We start from the raw sequence: 14,214 nt of genomic DNA on the forward strand, positions 1-14,214 counted from the left end.
GCCCTTCCTCTGTTAATATTCCCAAAGACATATTTATGTGCACATTTTGCCATAGGCTGAACAAAAGCACAGAGCATTTGTACTTTATGTGTTTTAATATAAAAATGGGGGAATATACAGAATAATAGTGAATGTGAACTATAGTTTTTAAAGAGTGGGGGGATCAGATCAATTATAACAATTTCCCGTACCATATGAATATCAAAGGTGTTTAGTCATACGTTGCTTCACTTGTGTTACATATACATTTACTTCAGTCATTGGACTACTCACTTGTATGATATTAGATTTGCTCATAATCATATGTAATATAAATTGTATAATTCATGTAATGTTTTATTTACTTAAGTATTTGACTATTTTGAAAGGATTGTCTGTGATGTGAGTTTTTCATTTTTTTAATTTTGTGTGCATATTCTAAGAATTAAGCAATGTGCTTTATTGCAGTTTGATCACTCAAGCTATTTATTAGTCAGCTATTACCACAATAAGGATGTATAGCAAACTACCCATATTCTAGTGGTTTGTACCTGCAGCATTTATTTTTATCATGTATGTGTCTGCAGACTGGTTTGCCTGCAGGTTGGCTGCACTTGGCTCTAGACTTCAGGCTGTGTTCAGGTGGGCGCTACATCCACTTTCTCTTTTACTGGCAGTCACCTGCGGCATGAGCTCTGGGGGAAGCTCAGGAGTACAAAAGGCCAAGCAAAAACAGAAGCCCGCTTTTCACTTCATACCACTAATATTCCAATGTCTAAAGCAAGTCATGTGGCCAAGCCTAACATCAAATGGACAGAAAAATACCTTCTGTCCATTCTAGTGCACTTCAAAGAGAGAAACTGGAGACAGAGGGAATGGAGAATTAGGAATCATCCTACCTACCACTCAGTCTGTGCCGACACATGCCAATGACATCTGGATGCTTGCTCTGGGGCTCCCCGGAGGAAGGGCCTTTCTATCTTATGACATTATTAATAGTAGTGGTAGTAGTGGTGGTGGTGTTGTATAATGAGTGTGTTTAATGGCACTTACTGTGCCCAGCTACAGCTATCATTCTGCCCTTATTAACTTATTAGTAACAATTAATAAACAAGTAGTGATAAAATATGGAGCTTGAATTTTTAAAAATAGCACCTAGTTTTCTGGAGCTGATGCATTAAGAGAGTAAAGCCAAGCAGCCCCCTTTTCCTGTAGACAAACCTCCAACTCTTCCTTGCCCCTGGCTGCCTCCAGCCCAGGCCAGGACAATGTCTTCCTACCTACTGTCATCTTTGCCAGTCCCAGACTACCAGGTACAATTTTAGATCAGACTTGACGAGAAAGTGCATTCTTACCTCACCATTCCTCTGACCAAAAACCTTTCAAGTGGACCCAACTGTCTGCAGAATAAAGTCTAAATGTCTGACTCTCTGCTCTGACATCGAGGCCCTCTATGGAACAGCCCATGCTGTTTCCCAGTCTTACTCCTCATTGTTCTCTTTCAAGTCTCTATTGTTTTCACAGACAGAATTCTGATTTCTTGTGCATATGATGGAAATTCTTGTTTATTTAATATTTGGTTATGAGGACCTGTCAGCCTGGGATTGCCAGTACCATCCCCATCTCTGCACGGTCTTGTCCTATTCTTCCGTCAAGACCCAGATCACATATCACCTCCTCCTTGAACACTCTAGATCCTCATAGCCTGAAGTAACCTCCCCTTTTTGAAAACTCTCAAGATTTCCCTGACTCTTTCATGGCACCTATCAGTTTCTAAATTGTACTATCATTATCTATGGCCCATCATTGCTATTGGGCTATTATTCATCTTCTTCCCACTTCAATACTAGATGAATTTCCTTGACTATTAAAAAGTATTTATTGAATAAATACATTTATTAATTAATACCTTAAGTAATTGTTCTCCCTTGCTCTGCATGTCAATAAGCTTAAGTGGTTTCGTTTCCTTGAGTAACAATTAGTTGATACCAAAATAAAAGCTGTGCCATCTCCAATTCTTTTTTTTTTTTTTTTTACTTTGCAGGCCTGTTTAATATGAAAAGAATTTTTAGAGTTAAGTCGTGAAGCCTCGTGCATGGCTTTGGTTTCAGAATAATTTTGTCCTAAATACCATATATGGAAATATCAGAAAATGGGCCTTTGGAAGCATTTCAGTTCCAGGAAACGTCTGTGCAAATAATCTGTAGTTTGACCTGACTTAGAAGCAGTGGACGAGACAGTCTGACCTACCGGATAATGCGCCTGTCCTGACAAACACTGCGAGTGGTGCCCTGTGTGGCTGAGGAGGGCTGCCATCGTGGCATTTCTGGCCCATCTCAGAGTCCAAACTCGCAGTGCCCCCCAGTGTTGAAAACAGCAGCTCTTTCACTTTGAACAGCTGAGTAAATGGAATGAGGAAAATAAGAAAGACCAATTTCAGCGCAATTTAACTTTGAAAGTAGTAATGATCTCTGCTTGTGTGGAGTGCGAGCTTTGTGAGCATTCCTTCGAGCGCCTATGTAGTCCCTAGTCCTCTTAGGGCTATTTTCAGTCTAATTCATCCTCATCGTTTCTTTTGAAATCGTCCGTAGTTTTTCTTCCTTTTATGTTCTTCTTACATCATTTCTGAGGTATTGGCTTAGGCTGTGGAGTGAATGAAGCTAAATCCAATCTTCTGAGGTTTTTCCATATTTTTTTTCATAGTGGATCATTTAGTTATGTCAGGGGTATGTTTTAATCTCTCTTTTCATTCTGAATTTCAAAATTTTTATTTCAAAGTAGATTTTTTCCCCATAGAGGTCTTTTTTAGCTTTTCTTTCTTTTGGGGAAAGAAACGATTACATAAAAAGTATGGTTTAATATAAACTGGACCATAGTGTTAAATGCCTCTCAGTCCCCCTCTGACAGATTATTTAAATAAATGGTTTTCTTGGCACATTGGGAAAAATCTTCATAAATTCAATTTGCAGTTGGATAGTGTTCATAAAAGCAGAACATAAAAGTAAAACATGTTCACAGTTTCCACCAGTTTATTATGCAAAACACTATTTTCTGTAAAATTAGATTTTTTTGAGGCTAGAGAAATCATTAATACATCACATCAGCAGGTCTAAAAATGCACACAGAATCAGTCTGGTTGCCTGCTTTTCTAAGCAAGTGTGTGCGAGTGACAAGAAGCAGATTGAGGGGCCGGCGCGAGGAGTGGAGAGGAAGCAGGTAATGAAGAAGTTAAGGCAAGGAACAACCACACCTGCATAAGCCCACGGCAGCCCACTGGACAATCTGATAATGTTTGTAAACGTGTGAGAGAAAATAGAAATGCTATGATTTTGTAAAGCCAGCGTGTCGATCTGTTCTCTCCCGTCTGCTTAGTGATGTCTGTGCTTGACCACAGGGCCTCAGCAGGGATGTGGTGGCTACCTGACAGGCCCAGGCCAGACCTTCACCTCTCCGGATTCTGACTCAAATGGGAGATACGACAAGAACTTAAACTGCATATGGTTCATAATTGCTCCTGTAAACAAAGTCATTAAACTCACCTTCAGAACGTTTACTCTGGAGTCAGTATCTACTATGCGAAGATGCATTTATGATTATGTAAAGGTAAGGCTGTTGTATTTCTTAGCATAGTATTATAATCTAGACTTTCATATGGTATATTCCCCTTTATGCCACACAGGAAGTTTTGAAAATTGTGAGTACCATTAATTTTTAAAATGACCAATTCTTCAATAATACGATGTGTAAAGTTACAGATGCTCTATCTTCATATCAAATTAATCTTTAATATGGATGAATCAAAAACTTTATGCGGATTCTAACATTAGCTCTTAGATGCACTGTTTACCCATGCCTTGTAAAGACATGACCTGTGGAATCAGCTTATAGAGAAAGAAATACTCAGGGGACTTTGGAAAATCCTACATATAAATAATCACCCCTTAATGTATTTTTAAATTTTATATATTTATCTATTTTATCTATTTTTATCTATATTTTTCTTTTTTTAAAGTTTATATATTTAATTTTATATTAACTTTAGACATGGGAAATATCTCAGTTGTAAAGTCTCACTAAAAATAAATCAAGTGACTTCTCAACTTTTAATGACTTCAATATTAAGGTATTATATATTATCAAGCTATACAAAGTTAAATTAAAAGTTCTAAATTGTGTCAATCAATATATACTACTATGTTCTTCAGGGGGGAGAATAAGTATGGCAAGATTTCTGACAATGAGGAGGTTAAATCTGTTTACCAAATTAAGGGATGGCCAAGCAAATCAATAATAAGCAATCAGAATAGTCAATATTTAAGCGCTAACTAACGCATTGCATGCAGGATTGAAGCAATGTGCAAGTTTAAAAGGTTAGAAAGTTCATGATATCTGGCAAGAACAAGACAGACTTCACAGAGTGAGGGGAAACCTGTTCGAGTCAGGAGAGAGGGCATTCTAGGCCCGGAGAACATGAAAGAAGGCATAGAAATTGGAATGTGTATGCTCTCGAAAGAGTGATGAGGCTGGCCTTGTTAGAGCAGAATATTGCTAAAGAGTAGCAAGAAACAGGATCATGTAAGTGGAGGAATACTCAGATTATGAAGGATCCTGAAAATCAAACGAATGGATTTAGACTTTATGCAGTTAAACATAAGGAGTGAGTGGAGGTTTTCCAGTGAGTGGTACGTTGAGAGCAGAATTTAAGCAGTCTAATCTGGGATCAGGATCCAGGGTGAATGGTCACAGGGAGAATTTGGAGTTAGCACCCCAAAGAGAGTCACAGTTATGTCAAGAGGGTACAGAGATGGTACGGATGACAAGCCTGGACGACAAACCTGGTGCAAGAGAAACTTTTACATTGAAAATCGTGTTAAAGTTTAAAGAAATCGTTTTCTTTAGAACAAGGAAGGAAAAGTCATAGGTGGGATACACAGCGGAGCAATACACATGGTCTCCTGTTGTTAGGTATGATGCTACACACAGTCTCCTGTTGCTAGGTATGACGCTGCACATGGTCCCCTATTTTCACTGGGAGAGCAGAAGGAAGTCCTTGCTGTTGGGAAGGACCGTGCTTTTGTAAGGGACTGGAGCAGGTTGGCTCCGAACAGGGCAGACCCATTGCATTGCTGTGGGCAGAGGGTGGGCCGAGCTCTGGCAAGAAAACAGACCAGAGAGGAGACAGCAAAGGAGCACTTCGGAAATCAGGGGAACTGGTGACTTCTTTTAGGGGGCAGGCCTGGGGCTAGAAAGCCAGGCCCCCACTCAACCCCAAAAAGGTTCACAATGAGGCAGCTGGAGAACAAAAGGCAAGAAACACAAGTCCTTGGGAAAAAAAAAGAAAACCCAAGCAGGAATAGTATAGTATCACTGAAGTCAAGTTGACAGTCGTTTACCAAGGATGGGTAGGCAATATTTTTGAATTGTAAATTAGAGGCCAAGGAAGGTTAAGATGAAGGAAAAACTCATTAGACTGGATGACAACCATTTAAATAAAGTATTGGCACAGCGGCAGGATCAGAGGGAGTTCCTGAAACACCAGAGATAACAAGATATGTCAGTTCAGGTTGAATTCTTCCTTCCTAAAATGAGGCCAGAATGGCTGGGAGCAGCAATGAAGACGGTATTCAAAACATTGCAGAAGTTCCCTTGGTTTTACAGAGAGGAGTGAGTATTAGAGACAGATAATACGGACCCAGACCCAGTTTTGCCACCTGGCAAATTTCATGTCTCCCTGATTTTATCACTGTATCTATTAAAAAAACAGACGAAAAATACACAGAACCATACCTATCTTGCAAGGTTATTCTGAGGATAAAGGTAATGTATGCTAGGGTGTTCGGCACTGTGCCTGACATAATTCGTAAACAGATTTATTTCTTTGTGTTTCCCTTTGTGAAATTACAGATGGGCATGAGGCTATATAATCCCCTTTTCTTAAAATAGTAAAAATAATTGATTTACATATACATTATTTTAAATATAAATTCATACAGGGCATTTGAGTTTGGTCCTTCTAGGAAGATTGATAAGATTTATTCTTAGCCCTGGCTGGCGTAGCTCAGTGGATTGAGCACAGGCTGTGAACCAAAATGTCGCAGGTTCAATTCCCAGTCAGGGTACATGCCTGGGATGCAGGCCATGACCCCCAGCAACTGCACATTGATGTTTCTCTCTCTCTGTCTCCCTCCCTTCCTTCTCTAAAAATAAATAAATAAAATCTTAAAAAAAAAGATTTATTCTCAAGATTCATTTCTATGTAGAGGATTGTGACCTGATGATGTCATTAAAACAACTAGTAATTTTAGGACAGAAAAAGCAATGTTGAAAACAAGGAGTTGTTTTCTAGCTTTGAGATGTAATTTAAAAAAAAAAGAAATTCTGTTCAGATCTACTCTTATTTTCCTTCTTGGAACAGCAACTTTTCTCACTCGGCAACTTTTTCAGCTTGCACTAAATGGCAGGTCAAAGAACAGTCCTTGGAATGGGACTCCTGGAGGTATCTTTACTGAAGAGAGTCTCTATGATAAATGGGGCATATGATTCCTTTTGGATTGTTTCTTACATATAATCAAATCACATTTTAGAAAAGCTATTTTAATTCACTTCTGTAGGTAGATATACAAGCAAAAACTTGCCAATTCCATTATTCATTCATAATTATATCTCTATTGTTTTCAAAAGGGTTGACTTAGAAAGTCATTAAGATACATAGTGAATTGTGTATTTCACTGACTTGTTGCTGTTGAAATCAACATCCCATCCATTCCATGGAGAGTCATGTGGCATCATTATGTGCCGAGCACTGTCGCCTGCACTAGAGATGTGGAAAGGTAGAAACACAGTTCCTCAGGAGCTGTAGAGTGAGGAGACCAGACACGGAAGCACAGAAATTATTATACAACATGATAAAATGATAAATATGAAAAATGTAGAGAAGTAGAACAGAAGAGAGAATGACTGACATCATTTTGGGGTCAGGAAAGGCTTCCTAGATGGGATTGCTGAGCCAGGCTTTGGAGGAACATCACAAAAGCATGCTTCCAGTGGAAGGCTGGCTACCAAAGGGAAGGAAGGATGGAGCGGCTGTCAGCTATGCAGAGCTTCCTGATACCCATGTGCCGATCTATGACGAGCAGTGAGTGTAACAGCAGACAGGGCTCAGAACTGGGACCCTAACTGGTGTGTCTCTGCCAGGAAATATGGAACTAGCAGAAAAGAGATGGCTTCTTCCTAACATTTCCCACCAATATTTTGTAAAACTTCCTTGACCATCGAAAGTGAAAGTCATCTATGCTATAGCCTACCCATATACATAGTTTTAAAAAAATCAGTGTAAGGTACTAACAGCAATGAAAAGGAGAAATAAAAAGAAAGTAGTATATTAAATAGCTCAGATTTCAATATATCAATTCTTTGACAAAACCGCACCATCAGATGATAAATAGTTGGATTCTTCTATGTGGAATCATGGCAAATATAAAAGCAGAAATTTAAACTAGTATTTATGTGGCAGCATCACCATCTGCAATATGAATTTCTAAAATGGTGGAAAAACTAAAATAAAATAGTTCTAAAGAAAATAAAGAATTTCTTCAACTTACATAGATGTTGCATTCTTGGAAATTTGGTGAATATTAAAACTATGCAAAAATATTTTTGTTTATATATTGAAAGAATTTAGGTTCTGAGATCAAATAGTTCTAAAACATCTTTTTATACATAAATGTCTGGCAGGACATTCAGTTACGTGGGACACAGAATAAATCTTCACTTTGCATAACTTTTCTGTGAATTACACAATGGGATTCTGCCATCTGGCTGCTAAATATTAAATGTCATTTATAGCACCAAATTATTGTGATGACCCCAAAACACGACACTTTTGCAAAACACTCCCCAGGAGACAATACTGTCCCCCCAAGGGCATCTACTTTGATGCCCTACTAATGATTAAACCCACTGGGCTTAATCATTCCGCCTTTGATCAGCCACTAGAGAGGGGTATCCATCTCTGGGGAGGAGACCAGCAACCTATCAAGGCCTTAGGTTCCTTTCCTTATGAGGCAGTACCTGCTGTTCGTTCATTCACTCATTCAATCATTCAGTAAGTGTTTATTTGAGCACTCATTTTGTTCCAGACACTATTCCAAATACTGCAAAAGAATATTGAGAAAAAATAAATAATAATAATAATAGTTTAAAAACTCCTGCATTATACAGCTGATTCTTTTTTTAAGTGTTGTTTAAGTACAGTTTTCTGCCTTTTTCCCCCACCCCCCCCACCATTCCAGCCCTCCCACCTCCCTCCGCCATTTCCCCCTCACCTAGTTTTTGTCCATATGTCCTTTATAATTGTCCCTATAAACCCTTCACCCTTTTCCCCCATTGTCCCCTCCCCTCTTTCTTCTGATCACTGTCAGCCTTATTCAGCTCATTCTAATCATTGCTGCTAATCATTGATTCTAATCATTCCTGAGACCATTGGGACCAGTATAACATTTTTCCCAGAAGGTTCTGATATAGATCGGAGTTCAACCCTAAACCTGAAAAATCACTATATTCTTTTCTCCTATCCCCAATTATGTCCATCCATGTTGTCCAGCAGACTTTTACAGAGGCTCCTCAATAAAATAAAAGAATTCGTGAAGATACTCTTAGATGTAATGTAGAGATGCTTCAAGTAAGAACATAAACATTTTCCTGTTATCAAATTTCTATGAAAATATTAAAAGATAAAGTCTCCCCAAATTAATGTCTGAAATGAAGCTAAATTGGAAAGAATTGAAGTCCAATATCAAAGTCTATTGCCCTTTTGCCTTAAAAGTTCATACAAATTAAAATTCAAACATTTCCTTCTCCACTTTCTTCTATTGCTCAAATTAGTGGTTGGCTAAATGAAGGATCAGGTGGTAGGTGCAGTCAGAGGTTGTCTTCTACTAAATTATTTGTAAAGTTCCTTCAGAGTCTTCAGTAGATTCTAATATGCTCCACTATCAGAGTTTTAAGAGCTGAGAAACCACAAAATTCTTCCCAGAATTTATCTACATCCACAAGACTTAGGACATAATTTAGGCTCCAGGTCTAAACCAGCTGTGCCACATAACACATGCGCCCACAGTGCAGTAAGTCTCGGTGAGCGATTGTGCAGGTCCTGGGGCACCGTTTGCATCCCAGTCCACGCAACTCCCATCTCCAGCACTGTTCAGTGCTCCTGCTGTTGCACACTCCGGAGCTGCCCTGCTGGAGTCCACAGTGGAGATTTAGCCGTGTCAGAGGAATGGGGGAGCAGATGGAGAAGATCTTGGCTTCAGCTAAAAGGAGCTCAGGAGCCCATGTCAATTGTCTGGAGGCCACAACCTGTCTATTTCAACTCAGTGAAGAGAAATGTTATGGCAGTGAATGAACTAATGCAAACACCAGCTCGAGGCTGGGCATTCTGCAATTCCCTTCCATCACTTTTACCAGCTATTTTTATTCAAAACCCAAACCAGATCTTATAACTTCTACAGCAGAAGGTGCAAACCCCTTTGAATGAAACCTATGGAACTCGAGCCTTGTCCCAATGTGCTTCCCCAGTCCTGAGTCTGTCTTCTCTCTCACCCAGTCTCCAGGCACATCGGCAGGTGGCGAGCAGTGGAGACGTGCCCTGCCTTCTTTGCTTCTGTGGCCTTCCTTCTGCTTCACAGTCCATCTGGTTGGGACATGCTTCCTCTTCTGTAGGGCTGGAAGATCTCCACTTAACTTCTAAACAACAGTGAGGTCTTTTCTGACTCCATCGTCTGGGTTCCCCTATTACACTTAATTCTTTTCTTGTAGCACTTATTTTTCTTTATTTTATATATAAGTCACACATACACAGATATACATGTACATTTAATTTATGGCTCTCTCCTCCCACTAATTTGTGAGTGTCAAATTAGTGTCTTGAATGTATGGAAAGTGCCTTATACAGCCTTGTATGTATAGGACCTACCACAAGAGACCTGGCAGACAGTACATAGAATAAAAATGCTTGCTAATACAAATGTGCTGATAAAGGCAGCGATGTTTAAAATAAAAGTTTAACTCACCAGAAAAAGTACATTAGCTAAGACTTGGCCAAACTACTCTTGTAAAATGAGGAAATAGATGACTCAACTCTTGAATCTCTGGCTCTACATTTACTGAGATTGTGTTTAAGCAGGTGAGACAGTGCCATCTGGTGGTAATTTTTTTCTTCTGTTTGTTATGAAACTACTCTTTAACCATTTCTACTTTATATGATCCCAGCATTTTAAAATACATTTTAAAGTAATGTCAGTGGCCATGGTTATCCTCAAGTTTATAACATACCACAGTTCTTTTAGAAATTCAGTATTTAGTTCTACACACATACTGATTTTAGAAATACTACTAAGATTACCCAACTGGAGAAAACTTTATTTTCTAGTAATTGACAGAAATCCAAGTACCCACTACTTCAACAGGCATTTGTCGGAGGCTCTCATGGCTGGGGCCTTCTCTGGGTGATACTACGGTGAATAATCAGCCTTTCCTTCTGTGGGATTTATAATCTTGTAGGGAGAGAGACCAGCAAAAGTAAATAAGCAACGAGTAAGATACGTTTTGATTATACTAAGAACATAGAACAGGAAGGCACTGGGGGAGGGCCACATTGGAGAACGTTGGCCTCTCTCAAGAAGTGACATTTGAGCTGAGATCCTATGAATAAGGTCTGTCCTCCAAGAGCTGAGGAGAGAAAATTCCGGCAAAAGAACAGCCAGTGCAGAGGCCTGGGGCCTGGCAGGGACTCATCCTGGGATGGAGGAGCTACAGGAAGCAGAAGAGAGGGAGGGGGCTGAGAGCAGGCCTGGGCCAGACCAGGTAGGGGCTTGCAAACCCCATAAACTGTTTGGTTTTACATTAAGTGCAATGGGAATCCACTGGAGCAGTTTAGGCTGAGCAGGAACGTGATCTGACTTAAGTGTGCAAACACTCAGGCAGCCTGGTGTAGAATACTATGGCTGCTTTGTGGAAACACATCTGTCAGGAAGATGTTACAAGAATAAAGGTGAAGGATGATGGTAGCAGCAGAGAAGGAGCCCTCTGGGATAGATTTTGAAGGTAGAGTGGGATAGACGTTGGGTAGGGGAAAAGAGACAGGAATCAAGAATGACTGAAATTTTAGGCTGGAGCCATTTACTGATATAAAGAAGACTGGGACAGAACAGGGTTGCAGAGGGTGAATATTGGAAGACAAGAATCAAAGCACTTATTGATTTATTCGCTATTTATTGAGTACCTCTTCTGTACCAGACACTCCTAAAAACAGTCCCAGCAAAGCACAGAACAAACAGCAATCTGTGCTTTCATGGAACTTGTGTTTCCTGTAGAATGGAAGACAATAACAAATGTGATGCAAACAGTATGTGGACGTGATGCATGTGCTAAAGAAAATATGAAGCAGGAAAGAAAAAAGAGAATGATAGCACAGTTTCCATTTTAAATAGGGTGGCCAGGCAAGGCCTCTCTGTGTCAGTGCTATTTGAGTAAAGACCTGAAGGAAAAGGGCACAGACCATGTGGTTATGTAGGAGGAGAGTGTTCCAGGCAAAGGGAACAACAAACACAACAGCTATGAAGCAGCCGTGTGCCCTATCTGCTCAAGGAGCAAAGAAAACCAAGTGGAGACAGTGAGATGCAGTTGGCAGTTCAGGGGCAGAGTGAAGAGCAGACTCTACTAGGCCTTCAGGCTGAATACTTGAATGGTTTGGCTTTTGTGTTGAGTGGACGCAAGTGAGGTGGGTTCTTAGCAGAGTGGTGACCTGGCCCGACTTACACGTGAACTGTGTCCTCTGGCTGATGTGTTGAGGGCAAGCTAAAGAGGGACAAGGGTGGAAGCGGGGTGCTCCATTGGGAGGCTGCAGTGAGAACCCAGGCAAGGGCTGGACCAGCCGGGTGGTCAGAGTGGATGTGAGGGCAGTGCTGCGTTTGCCAACTGTAGTGACACATTATTTTTACCATCATATGTTACTTTCACAGTCAGAAAACAACCATAGACATCATACCAGGGTTTTACTGAAACTCATTTTATTATAATCGATTAAATAGCCATTTTGTGAAATCTAGTTCTAAGAACATCAATGTAAGATCCTCAGTCATAACCTATTAGGACTTCACATCCATTTCGGTGTAAAACCTGTGACTTCTTTGTGAACAATGGAGAACTAACAAACCCTTTTCCTTTCAGTTATATGATGGGGACAGTGAAAATGCCAAGTTGGCGGGAACATTCTGTGGTTCCACTGTACCTGCTCCCTTTGTCTCTTCTGGCAACTTCCTGACAGTTCAGTTTGTCAGCGATGTAACTATAGAAAGGGAAGGATTTAATGCTACGTATACCTTCATCAACAGTGAGTAAACTGAGACATTTTAATATATTATGAAACGCGTGTGTATTCATGAACTAAAAATAATGTCACGCTTATTTCTAAACTCAATGTTCATTACTAAACTCAGTGTTCATTATCATCTAAATTCCAGGTCAGTTACTAAACACCATGTTAATTGCTCCGTGTTTAATTCATGATACAAATTTAGTACAATTCTTAGTCAAGAATATATATTCTAAATTCTTCACAGAGTGCTGTAAATATAGCTCCTTTGTGCTGGAAGCATAGGGAAGGCAGAATTTTAAATATTTTATGTGTGAGACACAAGTAAAATTCATCTTGAAAGTTGTTCTTTTTTCCCATTTCAGTGACTTGCGGTGGAACATATAATGCAACTTGGACCCCACAGAATATTTCGTCCCCAAATTCATCCAACCCAGATGTCCCGGTCTCCACCTGCACTTGGGTCTTTGAGGCCCCTCCACACCAGCAGGTCCAGATAGCCGTGTGGGCGTTACAGCTGCACTCACAGGACTGCCACCAGAATTACCTAGAGTTTCAGGATGCCCGGGAGGTAATGATTATAGTTTGAATGATCATCGCCTCCATGACATTTTTACCAGTACTTGCAAAACACTTGAAATAATGAGGATATGATAAAATAAATTGTCAAAGTTACTTCTAGGTTAATGTGTTTTTTAGCTATGTACAAACTTTCTGTTTAGGTGTTAAGAAAGCTGGACTTGGTCTTTTGGTCAGGAGCTCTTATGCTGTCTCGTGTGTAAGAAACATCTGGGTGTCTTGCTACAAATGTGCACTGCTGGGCATCTAACTGAGAGACTGACTGCCCCATGTAGCACCCATCGTTCTGAACATTTGATGAGCATCTCTGGTGTTCTGATACTGGTTCTCCGTGGGCTATGCTGGGAGAAACGTGTTTATAGTCAGTGGAATCTGTGTATAGCGTTAACCAACAGGGTCAGTGCAGAACACAGGGAAATCAAGTAAGAGGCCAGATGGCCCTAGTCTAGTGGGGCTATATTTATGGTGATACAAAAAGAGAAAGTAAGTTGTTTGGGTTAAAAAAGAAAGATGACTCCAAATTGCCCTTGGGACAAGACGTTGAGGAGACCGTTGGACAGGAGGAAGTGTGATAGAGATAGTGGGTCTGAAGATTTCATTGTGAGCACCATATGAGTCAGAGGTGAAAGACTGCGAGTAATGAGATTGTCCCAGGGACACGTGTAAAGCGAGGATGGATGCTTGGGGAACATCTGGGAGTGCCTGGACTGTCTCTCTGCAGTTTAAGATCAGTTCATCTACCCCAGTTCATTTTAGGAGCATCATGTTCAACCCCTCATGAACTGGCCGGCAATAGTAGAGGATCCAGTCTGTCTCTTTCCGAGTTTTCAAGTTCTCCTCATTCTAAATATGGGATCCCTTGTACTGCCCATGTATCTTGGTGGAGGTGGAGAAATTCATTTTGATTAACTCCAGCATGGAGAGAGGTTTGAGAAGTACTGACTGCTGCGTAGATGTGGGATTGGCTGAATTATTACAAAACGGAGACACTGAAGTACATCCTGTGCCCCCACTTGGTCAAGATGCTAGGTTATGATCATCCCATTGGTTTTCAGAATACTGTTTGTATACCCCAGCAGTACTCTTCCTGGAAGGAACAGAGACAAATGGAAAAAACCCTCTGGTTAAAGATCTTTCAATTTCCCTTTGCCTCATGAATCCCAATTTCCCAGTGTGGATCAGGGCAGACTACCTCCTGGGTGCAGACATGCTACTTAAACGACCCAGACACCCCTCTGTCATAGTGACATCTAGAGTGGCCTTCAATAACATCCAGTATTTGC

At 40.3% G+C, this 14,214-nt stretch overlaps 1 protein-coding gene across 1 annotated transcript in view; it reads left to right on the forward strand.

Annotated features, from left to right (window-relative positions):
• Positions 1-14,214, forward strand: part of CUBN (cubilin) — a 251,860-nt gene that overhangs the window by 224,274 nt on the left and 13,372 nt on the right. The window contains exons 60-62 of the mRNA XM_045858052.1: positions 3,374-3,582; positions 12,208-12,370; positions 12,718-12,923. Coding sequence (XP_045714008.1) covers positions 3,374-3,582; positions 12,208-12,370; positions 12,718-12,923 — 578 coding nt within the window. The remainder of the gene's footprint in view (positions 1-3,373; positions 3,583-12,207; positions 12,371-12,717; positions 12,924-14,214) is intronic.

Source organism: Phyllostomus hastatus, unplaced genomic scaffold (genome assembly GCF_019186645.2).
Source record: "Phyllostomus hastatus isolate PE091 unplaced genomic scaffold, TTU_PhHast_1.1 phas_scaffold_1674, whole genome shotgun sequence".
NCBI classification, from domain to species: Eukaryota; Metazoa; Chordata; class Mammalia; order Chiroptera; family Phyllostomidae; genus Phyllostomus; species Phyllostomus hastatus.